Source organism: Arvicanthis niloticus, chromosome 10 (assembly GCF_011762505.2).
Source record: "Arvicanthis niloticus isolate mArvNil1 chromosome 10, mArvNil1.pat.X, whole genome shotgun sequence".
Classification (NCBI taxonomy): Eukaryota; Metazoa; Chordata; class Mammalia; order Rodentia; family Muridae; genus Arvicanthis; species Arvicanthis niloticus.
The window spans coordinates 60,568,215-60,591,454 of record NC_047667.1 but is presented as its reverse complement, the minus strand read 5'-3'; the positions used below and the strand labels follow the sequence as shown (position 1 = coordinate 60,591,454).

The 23,240-nt window shown below is 39.0% G+C and overlaps 1 protein-coding gene across 6 annotated transcripts in view; it reads right to left on the bottom strand.

Annotated features, from left to right (window-relative positions):
• Positions 1 to 23,240, bottom strand: part of Gpatch2 (G-patch domain containing 2) — a 142,869-nt gene that overhangs the window by 105,734 nt on the left and 13,895 nt on the right. For 5 of the 6 annotated variants that reach the window (XR_013112957.1, XM_034513357.2, XM_076941584.1 and 2 more), the window contains 3 exons: positions 23,072 to 23,133; positions 20,629 to 20,811; positions 20,138 to 20,217 (listed from right to left, as the gene is read on the bottom strand). Coding sequence is in view for 5 of the 6 variants with exons in the window: in XM_034513357.2 (XP_034369248.1) it covers positions 20,138 to 20,217; positions 20,629 to 20,811; positions 23,072 to 23,133 (325 nt within the window). In the remaining variant the exon portion in view is untranslated. Of the gene's footprint in view, positions 1 to 14,079; positions 15,092 to 20,137; positions 20,218 to 20,628; positions 20,812 to 23,071; positions 23,134 to 23,240 lie in introns of those variants that run through there. The other variant, XM_034513361.2, reaches the window with a different exon arrangement.

The following is a 23,240-nucleotide window of genomic DNA, read 5'->3' as shown; positions in this document are numbered from 1 at the left end:
CATTTTAAATATGGCAAGAAACAACAATAAAAAGTTCTATTTATTTACATAAAGTGAATCATCTTTCAAGAAAAGATTTGTATGCCTGAGAGTAGTGTGTGCCTGTAATCCTAGCACTCTATTAACTGAGGTGAGTTCAGAGTCACTAAAGTTCTGGCTATATGAGATCCTCACTGAGAGAGGAGGTGGCAGCGGCAATGTTGTATCAGTTCAAATCTACATGATAATACTGTGGAAATAACCATAAAAAGGCTGAGATTTGAGGATAGTAAAATAGTGACTCTCAGTTTGATAATGGACCAGCAGAGATCAGAACCCAGAGAGAAGCTCTGGCAAGGACCACTGGTCTCTTACAAAACTACCTTTATGGTACTTTCCAAATATATTCTTCCCCCAAAGCAGTGGTGGAGGGCTGAGCTATGCCCACCACCCAGGGTTTAAAAACCCATGTAATGGAGATGTCATTATCTCTCAGTGAGATGGAACCACTGGGTTCTCAGAAACCAGAAGGTTCTGTCCCATGATTTGTGTGTACAACGACCCTGAGCATGTGAAAGCAGCTGTAAGGAAGGAATTCCTGTGCCCATCGTTCCCAGAAAGACAGAAGAGCTGCTGCCTCTAGAGACTAGAGTTCCAAGTGTGGTGACAAAAGACAAGATCTAGGAAAATACTAATAAAAAAGAAAAAAGAAGAAAGGAAGAAGGAAAGAAAAGAAAAGACAAGACAAGAAACAAGTAAGAGAATTTTAGTCATCTAGAAGGTAGGAAAAAGAGAAACCTGAACAGAGGCCAGGAAGAAGCTGCAGTAGAGAGAAAAGCCCAAGACCTACTCTACAGAGAATCGAGGCGAGGCCCTGACTGGACGCTATGGTAGCACATGCTGAGCAGCCCGGGACATGGACAGGAAAGACAAATCATCAAACAAAGCAGAAAACAGTGAGAGCACTTACAATCTCGGCAGCAAAACCAGCCTTAACAGCAAAGAACACAGCAGTTGCACTGACAGCTGGACATTCCAAAGGTGACACTGCAGAAAGCATCAACTGCTCCGTTCCACGCTAATTTCTTCACAGACAGCCTTGTGCTTTTAAATTATTGTAACTAATAAAGCGATGTCACCATTGAAAAGAATTAAGTTTATTTTCTTTCTTTTTTTATTTATGAAGCACTTTGTTCAAATTTAACTGAATCAATCCAATTTGTTGACAGTCCTTAAAAGATTCCAAATCATATTATTAATCCCCTTCAGAATGCAATCTCAGGAAGAAATCCCTTCTTTACTGCTTTCATATACTCAGGGTTGTTATACATACAGGTCATTGTACAGAATTCTACACAGGTAAACCTTATAGTGGAAAGTCAACTGACTTCAATGGGAAAATTCACACCTTCCTCCTGGACTGGGGAATTTAATGGCAAGAATGAATTAAGTATTTTACTCTAAGCATTCAAGTCTAGCAGTATGTAATTTAAACAACAATGGAAATTAATTCAATTATGTGACCAGTAATTTGTCAGAAAAGTGCCTGACCTCTCAACTGGCTGTTACAATACATCTGTGGTCACCTCTCAGGAAATGACACAAAACTGTGCATAGTCTGTACAAAGAATGCTATCCCTAAGGGGTCAAAGGAAGTCTACTGTGCAGGTCTTCTTACCGTCTTTCCATTCTCATATGACACATTTAAAGTTCACTGTCACCACATAGGCACGAATCTCCCCATCCTCCCAAGGTCAAGAAGTATGTTAGTCATGCCCTGATTTGTAGTTTATGCTGATGGAGGCATAGGCGCACTGCAGGATTCAGCCAGTAAGTATTTGTATCCCTCCTTCCAACAAGAACAGTTCTTTAAAGGGTTTACATCTGAATACTGTCCCAGGCAGTGTGTGCTCCAGTGCGTGGAGACTTTCCAAAGCTAGTCCTTACAAGTGGATCTTCTGTCTTGTCCCTTTAGACACCTGTGCCCTGGGTGCCTGAAGTAAGGAGCAATATAGCTCATGTCATCTCATCTCCTCTACGGATGAGAGCATTGAAGCTCCGTGAACAACATACAGTCAGGAAAGCATGTGACGGAAGAAATTATTGTCTTCTCAGGTCTATACTGTTTGCATTATTCCAGAAATTGCTACAAGAGTCTGTCTGTCCGGAGTGAGGCAGGAGGTCAGGCTGAAGGAAGAGAGTGATGCCTCAAGGGTTGGCACAGATTTCAGAGAAAGTCTTAACTGGGTGCATCTTGAGGGGAACATTTCTAAACCTGAACCCCAGTCCTGCAATGTTTCACATGCTGACAATGGTAGATCAGTAGATGTTGACAAGTCACATTCAGGACACAGCAACTAGATAGACATAGGAAGGAGAAGTAAGAGGCCTAAAGCCAAAGATGCAGAGAGGGACAAAAGGAATTCTATTTGACACTCAGAAATTAGATAAGTAAAGGGCACCAGCATCAACAAAGTGGCTTCTGGATTAAATCCACAGATTTGTGTGCTGTAGGCTCTGGTCAAAGCAGCTTCTTTCTGCAGGGGAAAGAGGTAACTATAGCAACTCAGAACCCATCAAAGTGCTGAGGAGTGACTGCTGAGTGCTCAGCTCTAAATTAGGTATGTTGAGAGCTGACTGGTGGAATGGAGTACGGGGAGCACTGTGTTCCAGGCATGACATAGCCCTGACACTTCTGAGCTCTGTGATCACATCCACAGACCTGCCTAAGATTGGGCGTGGTCAACATTCTATTATGAGGGGGGGTGGAGGAAAATGGCCTGTTCCTCCCTGTAAAGTTGCTAAGGAGTAGGGACTCACAAGACCCCACCTCTCTTTGAGGAAATATAGACAGTTAATGGTTGCTGGTTGCTGCAGAGAAGAGGTGGGTTTCTTCTGTGGTATCACTGCTAAGTCATTCATACTCTTCTAAATGACACTAAGTAAACTCATTGGTTCAACAAACCAAAGTCAGGAAAACAGAGTGGGGTCTAGCTAGGAAGAACGGGCAACAGAGGGTCATAAGAGTGAACTAAGCAGAGTACATTGTGTGTGTGTGTGTGTGTGTGTGTGTGTGTGTGCGCGCACGTGCGCGTGCGTGGGTGGGTGTATATGAAAATGTTACAATGAAAATATTAAGTATATTAATATATGCTAATAAAAACTATTACTGGTCTTTAAAAGGCACAAGCTTTTGATATTTATGTATTTTTACTTGAAAGAACATGATTTGATATACTTTCATGTTTAATGTGATAAGAAAAACAAATTAAGAAGTATACAGAAGTCAGAGATTAAAGCTTGTATAGCTAGCTGCATTTATCAAAACTTGTAATTTTTAATATAGAAATTAATTTGGTTAACCCAAATGAATAATATATTTTAAAGAATCTATCAAAATATTAAATTTTTAATTGAGTTCTTAATATTTACTTTTTAAGTTCACAGATTTTTTTTTTAATGTACTACTTTGAGATAAATAAAAGAGACTCAAAGTGTGAGCCCTAGATTCAATCCCCAATAACACAAAACCCCTCCCACCAAAAAAAAAAAAGAGAGAGAGAAAAAAAGAAAAAAAGACTTGCAAGTAAAGTCTGATCTTTGTAGTACAATATTCATGTTAATATGCAAGTCAGTCAAAATGCCGAGTTCTCAGAAGGCTGCTCTGACCACAGGACTGCTTTCTTTTAGCTGCTACATCAGTCATGTATCGTCTCCTATGGTTGCAACTACACCAATCTGCAATAAGTTACGGATTTCAGTCAGATTAGTTCCTACCGTCTTCATTCCTCACAATAGCCATTCTGAAAAGGTGCTGGGGAATTCTCTGTAAGAATTTAAAAGTTTAGACTTGACACTCAGCTTAGGGACGTGCTGGGAATAGATGCATTTTCATTGAATGAGTGAGAGAAGCAGCTGATCCCTGCTTTCACTCTCAAATTGTGTATGAAAGCACAGTGGGAGTGCTGGGGAGAGGAAAGGACGGCAGTCTGCATCCACAGCTAGCGCTCACTGCACTGTGGGAAGATGTACTGAAGTGCAATTTAAGATATCAAAAATGGAAAATGTTCATACACCACATAATGAAATTTCTGAAGATAACAACTACATTCTGGGGATATACTCCGTAAGAATAAGCAGATGATTTCTCGGGCTTATGATGGACTATGAAGCAGCAATATAAAAATACATATTTACAAAATAACAGTGTGCAGCCAAACTAATGAGAAGACCTCAGTACAAGCCGTGGGTCAGACACCAAGTGGCCCTGCTCACTTGCAATGGCACTTTTGAGTTAATGCTATTGAGAGGTAGGCTCCAATTATGATCAGTATTTGACCCTAATTCAAACAGATCCTGTCTCCCTGTGAACACTTTACATGAACTGGTGGCACACCCATGGACCTCAATTCAAAATGAATCAATGGGAACTGTCACCTAACAACTGTCTGTGCACTCGTCTTATGAAACCTCAGCCTTCCTGTAAGTTACGCTAAAAAGTCCTTTAATCTCCTACTGAAAAGAACTTACTGGATTGCATTTAAGTTCAAGTTCAAGGGTATTAAAATGTACACAGAAGAGTGAAGAAGGAGCAGGGTTATAGATTTTAACTTCCTCACTAGAAAATTGACTGAAAATAGATTTTCTAATTTACAATGAATCAAAAGAGAAAACATTAGACCATAGCAGAAGTGGCAGAAATGTATCAAAAGCCAAATGAATAAACATTTGAGGAGATTTATTATTAGAAATTGCAATAAATTTTGGAATGATGAATTGATTTTAGTTAAAAGGTATAACTGACAATTTATTGGGCGGGAAGATGCATTATTTTCCAATTGTTATCCATCTACAGTAAAACTGATTTGTGTCCTATTGTATTTTATGGAAAGGGAGAGTGCACCTTTCTGTGATTTAGATTAAATGTATTAATCATAACCAAGCACTGTGACCTATATATCTACTATTAAGGAAGATTTTTGACATTTAATTCTGTAGCGATATTTTGGCTCTGTACCACTCTTCCTAAATCCAATTCCTGCTACAGTTGGCAGATTTCTCCCTTTTAATTTTATGAGGCTGAAAGTAGCATTTAACCACCCATGCGGTAAATAATGCAGGATTAGAAATATTTAGTGTTTTGTTTCCCTTTCAAGAGTGGTAATCCATCAAATCCAAAAATGTTCTCTAAAATTTTTCTATATTTTTGGCAATCTCTAATATATGGTATCATAAAAACTATAAAATTAAATAAAATGCATTCTACAGAGGAAAGATGTGCTCTCGTGGGACAGCCGAGGAGAGCAGATAAAATGGACTTTGAATCAGAAACATGCAGTCTTTGGGGAAAACCACACACAACTTTAAAAATGGTCATTCAAACATGACATTAGATTAGGAACTTTTAATTTTATTCCTTCGCTTAATGCATCTTAGTAAGTTTGCAAATATTTTCTAAGCAACTTAACCACTTATTATCCATAATCCATGCAGTACTGCTGAAGTGTTAGACTAAGTAGTTGAATAATTATCAGACATTTAGATGCTCTGCGGATATGACCAAAGGATCTATAAATATTAAAGATAAATCTTAAACCTAATACATCAATGTAATGAATAAAATTAATTCATTGCTTTTTTAAGTGAAACAGGTATAAATTATATTCATGCTTCCTTACAGAAGCCAATATTTATAGTTTGACTTAAAATAGTTAAATTTTATGTTTAATATGGAACTTAAAAATTATTAAAAACCTACAATTTTAAAATTATGTTACTAAGCCAAAGTCAGTACAACTTTAAATAAAACCAAATTTCAACTTTCAAATCTGAATTCATGTAAAAATGATAATTTTGGTTATTAATGAATCAAATTATAACAATAATCACCCCATAACTGCACATGGTACTTAGAGATATATCAAAGTAATAAAATAACCTGTCAAATGAGTAATTATCTGCATTTAATCTATATATAAAACAAATGGCCCAGAAATGAGTAAAGTCTGTAATTCACTCAAGACATTGGGATGCCATATATTCATGGTTAGAACATCTCATTTCTTCATACATATTCATGTCTTAATTCACTTTTAATGAAATTCCTAATTACAAATTATTGTGAAAACAAGTTTATATTCTCATAGTGATGAAATAAAATCAACAATTACCTACGGGAAATGAGATAATGTGCAGAGTGTATGTGTACGTATGAAGAAGCTACCTTTACTTTTCCATACATAAACTGTCTGCGGCGCCCTTCCCGTCCTTCACAGTGTACCACTGTGAAGCGGAGTTAAATACTCAGACACTGGAGGACAGGAAACTCACCTTGGTGAGGCAGCTGCACCTTTAAGGGTATTCCAATGGAAAGTAAAGGCATCTCAATAACAGACATAATGTCTAAGACTTAGTTAAGGGCAGACAGCACAAGACTATATTCCAGAAAAGAATGAGGGTGATGAACTGGTGGAAGCAATGGATTTTAGAAGCTGCATGCCCACTCAGCTTCTGCTGCTGTGCGTGTCGCCTGTTTGTGTTTTGTTTATCTGTTTGTTGGTTGTTGGGATAGTTTTCTGAGGTGGAGTCACAGAGCCTGAGCTAAGTACAAACTCCTGCTGCCCTAGGTTTGTATGTTAGGCTGGGATGACGGGAGTACACCCATGCATTCACGGCAATAATGCCAAGCTTTTGGTTGAAGACAAATTATTTATTTCTATAAAATTTCAAACCATTTCAAAAGATAAACAACCAACAATAAAAGTTCGCACATCCATCTTCAGAATAAAACCCAGTTAGATTTTAATCAAGTAACTTGTGTAAGCAGACAATAAATTTAAGTTCATTCTTGTGGTGTTTCAAAAGTGAACCTTCAAGCAAAAGCACTCACTATACCCAAGGAGCACAGGGAGATTCCCAGAAAGCTGAATCTGTTAAAATGGAGAACCCAGCAGCCCAAACTTGGGTCCTGTCTCTCTTTCAGTTTCCGGAAATCTCCTACCTGTGCATCTGTATGTTAATGCGAGTCTAGGTACTCCAGGGCACATGACTACCTCACCAACCTCTTAGAACAGAAAGAAAGACTCACAGGATTCACAACTTCCTTTCTAAAGAACTTGAAAAGGACTAAAATGCAAATTGTGACCTAACAGGTTAAAACCAAGAAGATCCCTGAGTAAAGGAAGGGAAAGCTGAGGGAACGGGATGGGGGTGTGTACATGATGAAAATACTGCACCTTCAAAACTACGATCAAGCTGCATCAACCAAATACAAAATAATAATTTTCCTAATACATTAAATTGACCAAAATAGTTAAAATCCATTGTTTTTGAGATCCAATATGCCCATCTAGATTTATAAAATCAACTGGAAAATGAACTAGAAATATAAGCATTTTGCCTTTTCAGAGAAGCCTAAGGTGCCTGACAGTTACATCCTTGAGGAGTGGCCCAAAGGACAGAAATTAAGTCCTGACACTACCAACTATTTGCCATAATCCTGAACAAGTTTGGTTATCTAGTGTGTGTATGTGCCCATGTGTGTACCCATGTGCAAGCCTGAGGAGGTCTATGCTCTATTCTCATGAGACAGACTCTCAGTGAACTGATAGCTGGTGCATCCCTTCCTATGTGCCCCTCCTGCTGGTCAGGCTGGCTAGGAAGCCATCGTGATCCATTCCCACCTACCTCAGGAGAGCTTAGTCACACTTAGCTTTTCTGTGGATGCTGGAATCCTCATGCCTACATAGCACCATGACAAGCTGCCTTATTCACTTAGCCTGGTCCCTGAGGCCCTGGTAAACCATTTTTGCCTAATTTCCTGGTATATGACATAGAAAGCACAATAATACCTATCTCAGACTCCTTGTATTAAATGAAGAACACTCACAAAGAAATTAAAGCACTATTTGGAAATAAGATACTAACACTAAATACTGTGAGACACTATTACACAATAAAGGATTTTTATTGAAGTATTTATATGAAAAGGCTGATATAAAGCAGCAAATTGCTTAATAATTTGAAATATGCTGCTACTCCAATGAAGATCTAAGCGTAGCCTGTGATCTCTCAGACGGTCCGAAACCGCACAGTGGCAGTTACTGTTCTGGCAGGACTAGTGTGGAAGGGATGGCAGAGGGAAGGGCATTGTACACCACACTTGACCTCTAGACTTTCAAACCCTGTATCTGTTACTTTTAAAAATAAAATGAAAAAGACATTAGGAGTAACTTCACAGTAAATAGACCACAGTGATCGTGCAATTAGTATTAGTGTGGTTTTCTCCCACAGCCTGACTGAGAGGCCAACAAAAAGGCCATAAGGACAAAGAACAGAGAAGAAAACAGCATCAAAGATGGAAAATCAACCCCTGTGAGGCTGTGAGGCTGTGAGGCTGTGAGGCTGTGAGGCTGTGAGGCTGTGAGGCTGTGAGGCTGTGAGGCTGTGAGGCTGTGAGGCTGTGAGGCTGTGAGGCTGCTGCACAGCTTCACATGTAAAAGCTAAGGGAAGCATCAGACCCCAAAGAAGGCTGGGAACTGGAGGTGAAGCATGACTTAAACGGGTTCCTGTGTGAAGGCTCATGTCCCCCATGCAGGTGTTTCTGCCTATATGTACGTCTGTGCCCTACGGAGGTGCCTGGTGCCCACGGGAAGCGTCAGATCCCCTCAAATAAGAATTGCAAAAGGGTGTGAGCCACTGTGTGGGTGCTGGGACTCAAAGCTGGGCATTCTAGGAGAGCAGCAAGTGAGCTTAACCACTGAGGCATCTCTCCAGCACTATAACATCTGATTTTAAAACACTGATCCTAGATCCTACTCCTTGCCCCATATACTCACATCAGCACTGCTACCCTAGATTTCAGCACAAGTTCAAAGCTTATCACGTGACGCTCCAAATTCAAAAGGAGCTGTCGCTACAGATCTCCCAGGAAGTTATGATTACAGTCACGGAGATACAGTGGAAGTCTGTGCACTGAATGCTCCCTGCAGCTAGTGGCCTCTGTCATCCTTTCCCATCCTGAGCTATGGAGAAACCCAGGTAAAATAGGTAAGGATCTCCCAGTCACACAGACAAGTTCTGCATCTGTCACAAGGCATTCAATTCACTTGTTTGCACAGGCTCCAATAGAATCTGCTATGCTACTTATTATGAAATATATGCATACTTGGCCCGATTGTAAACACTGAAGAACTTAGATACCAATACTAGTTAGGAATGATGTTACAATCACACTGGAATCCTAGTTAATTGCAGAAAATACCCTTAAAAATGAGACAGACACAGTTAATCACTATCAATACTGAAGAAAAAAAATGTTAAGCACAAACTCTGTACTGAGAACTGGACTATCATGGTGACAAGTAAGGAATACACATATGATACCAATGTAAGCAGATGATAAAGATTACAAAACCATTGGGTACGACAGACGGATGGATGGGTGGGTGGGCAGAGACAGACAGAGAGATAGAGCTACGATCTGCCATTCCAGATGAGAGCCGAAGATTCTGAAGCAGGAATGAAGAGTGTGTCGCTCTAGCAGAGAGCGTGAATAACAAATGCTATGGTTGGATACTGAAAGGCTGACCATGGGCAGGGTCTCAAAAGCCATTATGACCACCTGGGAGGGACATAACTGCCAAAGATCACAGGTGTCAGTAAATACAGAAAGGAAACTCTGGGTTTTATTACAAAGGCAAGGAGAGTTGTGTTTTTTTAAACTGGGAAGTCAAGAATGTTTACAAATGTTCACTTGGAGCTATTAGAAACCAGAAAAATCAGGAGACCAGGGAAAGTAATGCCCTACCAATGTAAGGTAACAAGAGTACAGCTTAGGTGGTAAGACAGGGGACTGAAGAGGAGGGACAGCTGCGTCAGCTGGACAAGTGACAGCTGTGCAGTCGGGAAGACGAAGATACAGTGCAAAACCAAGGTCAGGTTCAACACTAATCTCACAATAGCCACTACTTCCCGAAATAATTGTTTCTTTCCCTCCTCTCCCTTTTCAAATTAATTTAAGCTAATCAAACGTAGGCACTTGAGGACTAAGATACACGTCCAATTGACTATTCCTAACCCAAACTAGTGCAAATCATAACCATCCAAAGCTTCCATTGAGCACGAATTGAATCAAGGAATGTGTGGCCAAGACAGTTTCTCAGTCAAGGGTAACATATACTGACAAACAAGTGGTGTGACACATGAAAATGCTTTTGTGAATCAAAAAGTAAGAAAAGTTGCAGGGCTGTCCTCAGACCTGCTCAAGAGGCTGAGGCAGGAGGATGCTCTTGGAATACAGAGACGTACTTAGGCAGAACATTGAGATTCTGTCTCAAAAAAAAAAAAAAAAAAAAAAAAGACATGTAGCTCATTGGTACAGTGTTTGTGTGGCATGTAGGGGATCTGGGCTCAATCCTCAGTGCTAACAATGGAGAACAATTAGCTTACCAAACTTACTTGGAAATGACACTAAATAAGCTACTAATCTTTGAATTTAAAGACTAGTTATCTGGACTGAATGTTAGAGATCCAAGCCAATATGAAATCCTTAAAAATCCAGGACATATTTTTAAATGTTACTATAATAGATTGTAACTGACAGATAAACACACCCCTACAGATTCAGAGTTATATTTATTGATTTTCTGAAACAGTTTCATAGTAAACAATCTCCAATCAATTTCCTGATCCATACACAAAACTCTAGGAGAAAGATGCTATGCTTTAACAGAACAACAAAAAAATTCATCCAACTTACAGTTTATTCTGTAAGTAATGACAATTATCAAACATCTTATTGAAAAATAAAAACATTATAAATTTTGTTGGCTCAAAACTGAGGTTTACTGTTCGGATCTATCTCTGGGTTATCAGAACCCCATTTCTTAAACAGAAAGCAGCAAGTATCCAATTGGCACACCCTATCTCAACAGTACAAGGAAAACGTTTCTTCTTATCCTCAGTCTTGCAAATTGACCTTCAGTTGAAGGATGTACAGGTGATTTCAGTACAAAAAAAAAAAAAAGCTTACTAAATATTATTTGGAAGTGCTCTACCCATCACTGATTTTTGAACTTTTCTGATAGTAGGTTTCTGACATCTAAAGGCAAATTAGAAAACTGAGTTTTATAGACCATCAGAATAATTTTATCAGCAACATAAAAGGCAGAAAACCAGAGATGAACAAGCCTTGGAAAAAGTAAAATGTACGCAGCATTTCTACCTCCCTGATTTTAGTTTAAAGAGACAGAAACTAATAGGGACTCTGGCAATGTCACAGCCACTGTACAGAGCAACCAGGAAAAGGTATGAATGGGAGCGTCCATTTGTGGAGTGGAATCACATGGTCACCAATCAGCAGCAATGAATTTCTTTACAGGGAGAAAGAGGGCAGGTTTGAGACAGGGACTTCTTACTACATAGCCCTAGAGTCACTCACTATGTTGCTGACAAGGCTGGCTGGCCTGGAACGTTCTATGATTCACCTGCTTCTGCTTCCAGAACACTAGGATTAAACATGTGTGCCACCATGTCCAGGTTTAATTTCTTAAAAATAAGAAGGAGTACTTAGAATATATTTCAAAAGTTTCTTAGGACACAACATAGAAATATAGCATTTAGGTAGCTAGAATCTAAAATGTATTTGAAGTACTAAACCCAGCGAGACATGGCAGATTATGTCTATAACCATAGAACTCTGAATTCTGAGGGAACAAGATCCAACTGGAGGCCACAGCCCAGTGCTGCAGGGAGAGCTCATGCCAGCCTGGGATACAAAAAGAATCCGTAGTCACAGAAACAGAACACCTCCTACTTTTTTAAAACTCATGTCTTAAGGATTCATCAGGGAGTTCAGTCCAAAAATAGTAGGTTAGGGAGATGCGTGCTTGTGATGTAACACTTGAAAGGTGGACTCCACAGCAAGTTCAAAGCCAGTTTGGCCTGCATGAGACTATGTTTCAACAACAAACATGTCTATAGATAGCTAACAAATATTAATCTGAAGCCTTTCTCTCAGTGACAGAAGAATTTGTATTACTGTTATACAACTTGTTTTTTCCACATAGAAGGTGTGGCATCTGAGTAGCCACAGGGCAGAAGAGAATATAAGCACTTACACATTAACTTTTGGTATAATCACTATGATTCAACATTAAACAGGACAGACCCATCTAAAGAGCTACCACTTACAACGTTTCTTGATCCTAACCCATCTTGTTGAATGAACAAGTTCGAGGCATACACGTGCTTCTCTCCCCAGATTAGTAGTGAGTGGAAGAGTGACCTGAGGAATAGCAATAGACAGGTTAAGGCCGAAAGACCACTGCAGCCTCCCTACAAACTTTATGCAATAACCTTCATGTCTTCATTGTCCGGCCACCTTTCTAATTGTGCATTATCTTTGTCCCCACAACCCCACCCCATCACCCCGGCTACTTTTGTCAGCTTACTCTTTCTCAACCAAGATTACTTTTAGTCATTAAAATAAAAGCTATAGGTGACCATGACAGTCTCCTCCACAGCAGTAAGATGCAAGGCTAGAACACACACAGTCGTAACACTGCTCCATCTAGTGTAGGCAGCACTGACTAATCTTGCTTGAGTAAGTGAGCACCAGGCACATGTTAAGGTAGAAGATTCACATGGTAAATTACGTTCAGTCCATTCTCTGGCTCATATCAAATGGAGGAATAGGATGGAATTTAAACCTCAGACATAATCTTAGCTTATACTTACCTAATGCACTTTCTATACGACTATCAGTATGGCCTGGGATGACATGGTTTCACAAGATTACTATGGACTATGATCCAATTCTTGCTATGTTTATCTCAACTGCCTGTGCTATAAACCCTCCACATGTATCTAATCAATCTATCTAATCAATCAATTTTTATCATGTTTACCTCAACTGTCTGTGCTATAAACTCCTCCACATTTATCTAATTAATTATCTAGGACATGGCGTGTCAACTCAAGCACTTGCTATGCCTTCATGCCTACCACTTCCTGTCCTCCATGAGTTAGCGAGCTCTAACTCATTCTGCAGGTATCAGCTCAAGCATCCTGAAGAGTCTGTCCCAGAATCTTACTAAGTTACTCCAAAATAAGAGAGAAAACGAAGATACAGATTTCATCATAGTTGAATGAACGTAGCAACATGCTAAGAGAGAAGACGGGCTTCCTTGGAAGGAAGAAGAGTGAAGTAACATGCAGCGCAGGAAAACTGACCAGAAGACTCTAGACTGGACACATTAAAGACTGGTAAGAAAGTACCAGGAGCCAATTATTAACCCACTCGAAGCCATAAATATTTTATGATTGTTACCGCACTCCTTGATTGTGGCTGCCATTCAACATAGTGAAGACTGGTAAAAACATCTCAACATAACACACACTTGAATATGTTAAACAGAAATAAAGACTACTTTAGGAAGAGAATTTATTTATATTTATTAGCAACATGACAGCAATATGAAGAAACATCCAAATCATATTAATTTTGGTTCACAAAAGGAAAAACAGTTTAAGATGTAAACACAAACCTATTTTATAGGAATGTTCACGGTATTAACTTTATAAATGAACAGTACACAGAAAGAACCCAGCACATACTGAGCATCGCTCTGTGTTTCACATGGCACACCATACTAAAGATCACAAACCCCAATTCAAACATATGAAACCACGTCTATACTAAGTCAAGAGAGAGGCAAGCACAAGTACTTAATCTACAGAAAAATATATGTGGTCACATTTTGTCCCATTAAAATATCATGATTGATTGTTTGCATATGCTTCCTAAGGAGTTTGTAAGCATATGGAGAATATAAGCACTCAAATGCAAGCATGTGAATAAATGGGTATATTACAATGCACCATTAAATAAATATATATATCCACATTAAACATATAATCCAAGAATATCAGCATTAAGATCCTACTTAATGAGATGTTATAGGATTTACATTTTCCATTGTGGTCATTAAAATTTCACAATCTAAAATACAAAGTAACATGAAAGTAAAAAATTTAAAGCAAACAAACAATACCACATATCTTATAAGAAATATTAACATTCTATTAATTTGTACTTTCCTATAATAGAACCAATTTTATCTCAAAATTTTCTAAGATTAAAAATAGCTTGAAATCTAGGTCTCAATCTGATACTGAAAAGAATATTAAATTAATATATAATTAGCATAATTAGAATATAGCTTTCTAAGCATAAATTCTCCAAAGTCTCCAAAAATGCTTTAGGAATACAGATTTCCAGGTAGAAAGATGAAAATAAAAGATTCAGCTGCTAAAATTTCCACTAAAAAGGCTTGAATAATGCTCATTTTATAATCAAAATATAGTTGCAGACACAGGCTGTGTGTTATTTTACATCATTTTAAATTTATTTTCTGTCTCTTTGACTGGTCTGAAAAAAATAGGTTATTTAAATCCCTTATTCAAACCAATTCCATTTTAAATGAGTCTTCTCAGTAAAAGGCTAGAGAAGAGCCTAAACAGTCCTACCCTAGAATCTTAAGAAACTGCACACAAATACTGAGCTGACATATAAAGAATTCACTATAGTGAGACGGCTACTGTCAACATAACTTCACAGAGGAAGTACCTCCAACATGACATGCCATAAGGACTCCTTTGCCCAGACGGACACAAGGTATGTCTGAACAGTGACAGACAGTTTATAGGCAGGGTTAACATGCAGGCTTCCATCAAATTCTTAAACTTAAAAACACAGACATAAGAAATCAACTCCAGCACATTCATTTTGGTTTTTTTGTTTTTTGGGGGTTGTTTGTTTGTTTGTTTTGCAAAACACTTCACATGGTTTTTTAATCACACAAAACTGGTCTTCAAGCAACTGTAAACAAAACCCTCAATCATTAGTTTAAATAATCATTGGTGTAAAATAAAAAGAGAATTAAAAATCTCTCACCTTCAGAAAACACAGATTAACTGGAATACTTAGAAGTAGGATATTCTGAGCCAGGCATGGTGGTGAACACCTTTAATCCCAGCACTGGGAAGAGGCAGGCAGATCTCTGTAGGTCTGGACTACATAGTTCCATGCAGCCAGGGCTACACAGTGAGACTGTCAAAAATCAAACAAAACACCAAAGAGTAGGGTATTCTGGCTGAATGGACAGCTACTAAATAGTCAGGTTACTAGACCGTGCTGCAAGGAGAGTCTCCTTGAGCTAGAGTCCAGCGTCACTACTGTGATATCATTCTCAACAGTACTTAATGATTGAAGTCTAGAAATGTCAAGGGTGTAGGCTGTATCTTCTGGGTGACTACCTGTGGTGGTTTGAATATGCTTGGTCCAGGGAGTGGCACTATTAGGAGGTATGGCCTTGTTGGAGGAAGCATGCCAATGTGGGCATGGGTTTTAAGACCCTCCTCCTAGCTGCTTGGAAGCCAGTCTTCTCCTGTTTGCCTTTGGATGAAGATGTAGAACTCTCAGCTCCTCCTGCAGCATGCCTGCCTGGATGCTGCCATGTTCCCACCTTAAATGAGAATGGACTGAACCTCTGAACCTGTAAACCAGCCCCAATCAAATGTTGTCCTTTGTAAGAGTTTCCTTGGTCATGGTGTCTGTTCACAGCAGTAAAACCCTAACTACCTCGCACATTCCATGGAAGTAACAATTCTCCTAAAATTACATAGTAAAAAGCTGACTTGCAGGGCACCAATAAATTGGACTTTCTAACCAGACAACAGCAGTGACTCTTCATTTTGCAATTTTTGAGACAGTCTCATAAAGTAGAGGCTGACCTCAAATTTGCTGTTACCAAGGATGATGTTTAACTCACGAGCCTTCAGTCTCTGCCTTTCAAGTGCTGGTATTACTTGTATATACCACCATGCCCAGCAAAGTAGTTCTTCCCAACAGTAAATTCTCAGGACATATAGTCTCATATACACATGGGCACAATTACTTAGGGATTAAAACTGAATACCTCTTCAATAGTGTAAAAGAATAGCTTGATAATTTGAGAGGGAAGAGTTACGAAGAGACAGGCTTTATAGCTTGCAGTGAAGAGACAGGCTTTATAGTCTGCAGTGAAGAGACAGGCTTTATAGCTTGCAGTGAAGAGACAGGCTTTATAGCCTGCAGTGAAGAGACAGGCTTTATAGCTTGCAGTGAAGAGACAGGCTTTATAGCCTGCAGTGAAGAGACAGGCTTTATAGCTTGCAGTGAAGAGACAGGCTTTATGGCTTGCAGTGAAGAGACAGGCTTTATAGCCTGCAGTGAAGAGACAGGCTTTATGGCTTGCAGTGAAGAGACAGGCTTTATGGCTTGCAGTGAAGAGACAGGCTTTATAGCTTGCAGTGAAGAGACAGGCTTTATAGCTTGCAGTGAAGAGACAGGCTTTATAGCTTGCAGTGAGGAGACAGGCTTTATAGCTTGCAGTGAGGAGACAGGCTTTATAGCTTACAGTTCAATTTTGAGACTTACGTACTTGTTAACCAAAAATTCATTCAGAACAATTCTTCAGAGTACATTAAAAACAGAAGTGAGATCAAACATAAATAAGATACAAAGGGACCTAAAGGTCTATAAAATAAAGCACTCTATTAAGGTAATGTCAAATTATATATAAAATATGAATTGAAAAGTTGAAGGTCAAATTCTACACTTGGTTTATAATAAAAGTGTAAGTTGCATTACCAGTGATGTTTATTATCTGCAGCAACACCAGCAATTATCACTTATTATATATATACTATGTGCCAAAGACGGGCCCAAGCCTACTATAGTGTACTTCACCTCATTTAAGCCTGACAGCACTGCTATAAAGCAAAGAGTCTGTATTTAACAAAACAAGAAACTGAGGCTTACAATGTATGTTCAAGTACTGCTAAGAGGCAGAGCGACTTCTCAAGTCCATGAGTTCCCTGTCTGTGACACCCTACAGCAGCGGTCTCAATCTCCTAATACTGCAATACTTTAACACAGTTTCTCATGGTGTGGTGGCCCCAACCATAAAATTATTTTGTTGCTGCTTCATAACTAGTTTTGCTATTGTTATGAATCATAATGTAAATATCTGATATGCAGGATATCTGATATCCAACCCCTGTGGGGGTCACAACCCACAGGTTGAGAACTATTCTTCAATTCCACTGTTTTCTACAAAAACTGTATTCAATTTTTGTTCCTCCTTGTAGATTCTAAACCTGAAAAATTATCCACCAGTTAAAATGTGCTTGCAACCTGAAAGGCACTACTCCGGCTTGTGCAGATCTTCTGGAGCGTGTACAGCAGTGAAATCTCTGAACTGCCGCACAAAGTGAACACTCGCAGCTGAGAACGGACTGCCTCCTCACTGCAGCTCTGACATTGTAAACAAGTGTCCTTTGTGTGACCTACTGAGTACTGGGTTATTGACATTTCTCTGCTTTATCTGGCGAATTTACTGCTTTCAAATTCAGGCCCCAAACTCGGATTGAAAGTGGAGTCTGTCATTGTTACTAAGCATGAGAAGGTCATAGAGAGCCTTATGGACAAAACCCGTGTTGGAGATGCTTTGTTCGGCCTTTTTGGTGCTATTATCCACAAGTTCCACACCATGAATCAATACTATATAACAAATACCCTTAAACATAAATATACATACTGCATTATGCATCAGAGCTGATGAAGATGGGGATCCCAGACCCTCAGAGACCTAAACCTGACAGTGCTGTTAGCAGTCGTGGTTTCCTGCTCCCTATGTGGGCACAAAGCCTTCAGTGCTATACTAGCCTGTGTGCAGTACAGTCAGCTGAGAGCTGCCATATCTCTGTTAGGTTCCCGTCATTTCTCTCACAGACCCTCCACCATCGCTTCCCACTCAAGAGCCTCTGTTGCCGTCCTCATTAACGGGTTGGAGCTACATGTGTTGAAATCTGTCCATGAAATGAATCTCTCAAATACACTTTGGCTTTCCCAGTGTGAGTCTACGCTAAATGAATTTAGCTTCTTATTATAAGAAATAACAGATACCCTTTCATGATGACTGCCTTAGCAGGTTAACGTTTTTAAGATAGTAAACTATGTATACGATGAGCAAAAACATATAGAGGATTGAACAATATCAGCACAAACTGAAAATCTTACCTTTATTACCCAAGTCAGAGATTTTATTGGGGAAAAAAAATACAGCATGTAAAACTCTCAAGGAGGACAATTCAGGGTTGCAAGAAAGGGAGCCTTCAAGAGTCCTCTGTTTGCAGTAAAAGTCTGACCAGGAGAACACGTCATGGCCTAATACACTCATTCCATGTAAAATGCACAGACAGAATATCTCCATGGAGTGAGGCCTAATCACCTCTTTACAATTTAGACAGGGAAGGCAGCCTGCGGTGTGGTGAAGCCATGTATCATCAATACCATGAAGCTAGCCTATCAGTGTAATAGCTTCTATAAAATACCACAGTGAGGCTGCAATAAGCCTAGAAAATGGGCTACAAATCCCAGCTATGCTCAAGCAAGCAGTGGACCAAAAATAAAAATAGGTAAAACTAAGCCAAGAATTAGATAGCAGTCATCTAGATTCATGATTGGTGAGGCAAAGTTCATGGGCTGGGGTGTTACAGTGACTTACTCAGATCTAAAGGATAGTGACCATACAAAACCAAAGCATTTCTATAATTCAGATAAAAAAACACAAATTTTTGCTCTGAAACACACTATAAAAATCCCTACTATGATTACGATCTCTGCACCTTTGAACATGGGAAAGTCAGGAGGCTCAACTTGTACCATGTCGCCTTTAGTCTCTCCAGAGACGTTGTTATACATTCCTACTTAATTTTAAATCTGTTAGAACATAATCTGAGGTAAAAGCATTGTCAACTTTAGGTTTCCTTTCCAATCATATTAAATTTAGCTATTAAATGCTGAACTGACAAATCAAACAATACAGTATGAAAACATTAAACCACAAAGACTATCAATTATAGAAATTTTAGAAAAATAGCGGTCATTTTAAAATAACCATTTTAAAAAACTCAAATGGCTTAAACTAGTAAAATGTAAGAATTATATCACCAATGAAAATGTTTGATTTCCCTCCTGATTGATGAAAATGAGCTTATGCAAGTATTTCTAAAACTCAATGGCACACATGGGCTGCCATCCTAAGGATGAACAAGCAGCTCATGTTAGACATGATGGTGAGACTCAGTCACACCGTATTGTTAAAACACAGGGATCAGTGAGCCCATCAATTGCCAAGCCAGTGAGGCAGCTGTGACTAGTTCGAGGATCAGACACACACCACTGAAAATGTAAGAGCAGATGATTCCCTAATGCTGACCAATTTGTCCTCTGTGATGTGTGAGAGGTAGGAGGACTTTTGCAGTACGGTAAAAACTATAGCAAAAGGATTAATACACAACAATTACCCAAGTATAAAATGAACTGAATTAAACATAACCTTGAGCAAAGATTATCAACCTCACCTATTACATCACCTTATTCAAGTCCCCTGAGTAAAACACAACTGTTTTAAATCACACTGGTAGAGGAGACTTCTATTAAGATGAACCATGAATGGCAATGCATCATTTCTTATTTACAACAGTCAGATATTAAAACTGAATCTTAACTAGTCATAGAAATACTAAGGAACAATAGGTTAAATATAGTTTTCAATTTTCTATCTTTAGCATTTGGCAAAGCAATATGTTAAACACCATAAAAGAGAAATATATATATATATACATATATATAAAAAAAACACAGTAGTTTGTAGTTTTTATCTACCCTGGGCCAACCTGCATCCCAGGGAAGACTCCCTAGTCAGATTCACTTCTGGCTAAACGAAAGAACACCAATCCTGCCGCAAAACCAGCCCCAGATCTGCATCAAAGAGGCTCGCCCGCCCGTCAGTGTATTCCTCCAGGGAAGAGGACGGGAGCCAGGTTCCCTGGAATGCCATCCCCCAGGTGTTCAAACCTAACTCATTTATTAGCATTAGAAGATTTGGCTTATAGGGGAATCGCACTGGTCCAGTTTGTAGCTTACAAAACAATGGATTATTTTGAAGTACAACATTAGAATGCAAATGGAGAATTCGGAGGTGACTTTTTATTCCACAGAAATTGAAACATTTCCAAACATGACAATTCAATAAAAAAGCATGCCTACCATTGAAGGTGGAGCCCCTCCAGATTTTTTAATATTCTTTGAAGGCATTCCATGAAGGCAACTGAGTCTAGCTTGGAAACCTGGGAAATCAAACAGTCAATTTAGAGGATCACTGGGGCACAGAAGATCCTGTCAACAGAGAATTAAAACTAATTTGCTGATAGTTGTGAACACCGAGAAGATTATTGGGAAAAATGTGAAATTCATACTTAAAAGAACTGAGGTAATTCCCAGCAGGCTCTAACTCTCTGACACTAGCTCGCATTCACACTAGAACTCTCTCTCCAATCCAGACTCCTGGTAAAGCCATCCTGATGAGTGCTGTGAGAGCAGCACTTTCAGGGATGTCAAATGGGGACTGCAGTACTTGGGTCAACATCCAGCAAGCTTCTCTACAGTTTCCCACTGTCTCTACTTTGGTCTAGCTTTTCAGTCAGTCTATCCAGGAGCCACAAGCTAATGGAAGCCAGCACTCAGGGAGTACTACTGACCTCTTCTGCCAGGATGTGACATGAGAGGGAAGGAGCCACTTAAGATACTCTCAAACACAGGGTCAGGTAGGTTGGTGTCCAGCTCTGCCGGGTCTTCCTTTTCCCACCAGGGCACAACTCCAGCAATCCCGCATGCTCCTCCCGACTCCTTCTCATAGAACCAGTCACTCTGTTCATCATCACCTGGGCAAAGACAAAAACCCGCCCCAGAGTCAGTTTTATCATGGCAACAGTATTTCAGGAACAATTATTCACTGATGTTGACAAGGGGAACCTAGGTGTAAGCAGGCTGTTAAAAATGGTCATTAAATCCACTTAAGCTCAGGGAGTAGCAACATTTTATCTTTCTTTTAAGGAATTATTAAGAGCTATAAAGAGAGAAACATATAAAAATGATTAAAGTATAGAATGTACACAGCTTACAAAAATAAGAAACAAGTAAGATTTGAAAGTGTGTCACTAACTGTGCCTAAGATCCCAAGGAGTCACGAGTCCTGATAGTTTGGAAGAATTTTCATATGTGAACAATCACTTTCCCTTTTAAGGGACTTCTGATTTCGAAATCTCTTACTATTAAATGGAAACTGCAATCATGAAACAAAAGAAATGCAAAAAAGTCTAAAGTTTAGCTGAGGATGAAATATGAGAAACAGATTTAATTCAAATAAACAGTTAAAAGCAACTGAAAAATGAGAATCACAAAACTGTTTAAATTAGGTAATAAAATATTTTGTTAAAAAAAATCACAATTTACAAAACTTAATAGGAGAGGTAAATCAAATTGTCACAGAACAGGCCTAATACACACAAGCAGGGACTCATTTGAGACTGACTGTCTTATATCTGAATTGCCATTAACACAACATTATGCCAGGTATTGACACAAGCCTAATCCCACTTCTTTACTTGGAAGGCTAAGGCAAGTTGAAGAACATAAAGGCAGTTTGTGTTATATAAACACAGAACCTATCTCAAAAAGAAAAACAAAAAACTACTCTAGAAAAATGAAGTTATTTGACTTCACTTTTATATGGTATGCAACGATATTGTTACAAAGTAAATTAATAGTAATTAAAAGCTTGGGCAAGGCCTGGAGATAGGTGGATTAAAGATCTGTTGCCCTATAACATGGAGGAAGACACTTCAGCTGTATTAGTTTCCCCATTTAAAATAATTAAATAAAAATTGGGAACTCACATAGTTCTTAATGAATGAAATGAAGGGAGAACAAGGTAAATTAAGTAATAAAGAAATCCTTCAGCAGCACGAGCTACAGTGAACTCACAGTAACTGCTGCTATTTCTTCCTAAGCCATTGCCTTCTAAAGAGTACCAGGCTTGCCAAGAAGTTCCTTTTTATTAAAGTTTATCATTTTATTTGATCATATCAACATCTATAAGCTAAGTAAGACCTGTATTTTAACAAAACACGTCTCTCGCCAAGGTAGCTGTACTGACATGTTTCTGGTACAGTGTACATGAGTAAAGAGAGTGCCCATCTAGTGCTTTTCTTACAGGGAGGTCTGCGAGGAAATATGGGCAACATCACTGTGCTTTTCTTTTCCCATAAAATCCCTGAATGATTTACAATTTAAGACAATAAATATTCTGTTTCTTTCTGTAAACCGACTTTCTGCAAATGCATTCTTCTTGTTGTTTGACTGCTCTGTTTTGTGAGACAGGGTCTCACTAAGTAGCCCTTGCTGGCTTGGAACTCACAGATATCATCTGCCTGCTTCTGCCTCTAGGTACTAGGATAAAGGGCATAGGCTACAATTCCTGAACTAAATATTGCATTTTTAAAAAAAGCAGATACCTCTGTACAAAGTCCACACATGGCTAACACCTATGACTAGCTCAACTTTATGATGTGTACAACGTATAAGAGAGAAGCCAGCTGGTGTGAGGATGTGAATTATCCCAGGTAAGCATGATTCCTCACTCAAAGGTGCTGAGGTTGAAGAAGATTCTGAATTTTCGCAGGATAGAAAAGACTTCAAATATAAGATAGCTCATTTATAATAGTTTATAATAGTGAATTCATAAAAGCCATTTAATTACATATAAGTCAGATAGTATAAGTGTGACAACTGGATAAAATGACAAACCATTACAAATCCATCTGAACGCTTCCACAGTTTTACAAACATTTGGAATAATGAGGAGGATAAGAGTCAGTGTCTGTCAGTCTGGCTAAAGGGACCAAATTGCAAAAACTGAAGTCTGCAAAGCGTAGTGGCAAGTACTACTTTTTAGATACAGTTTGCAACTGAGTTAGGAAGCCAAGAACTCTTCTGTAGCGATAGAAACCAGCTATGATACTAAACAGCAGTTGCTAAGTAGCATTTGTAATGCCAGGGGGTTACTACTGGCAGCTTATACAATAGCCAGTAAGATGCACAGCTTTCAGATGACTTTTCTAAAGAGGAACAGTGATTTGGTACCTTGTCTTCCCTCATCATTGGTGAACAAGCCGGCGTCAGTGCTGCTGAGACTGCTGGAGTCACTACAATCAGGAAAAGAAGACAAATGAAGCAGATCAAAACAACAATTGATTCCCCAGTCCTCCAGCTTCACAGACACCCCAGCTCAGAGATGGACCTGAGCCTGACA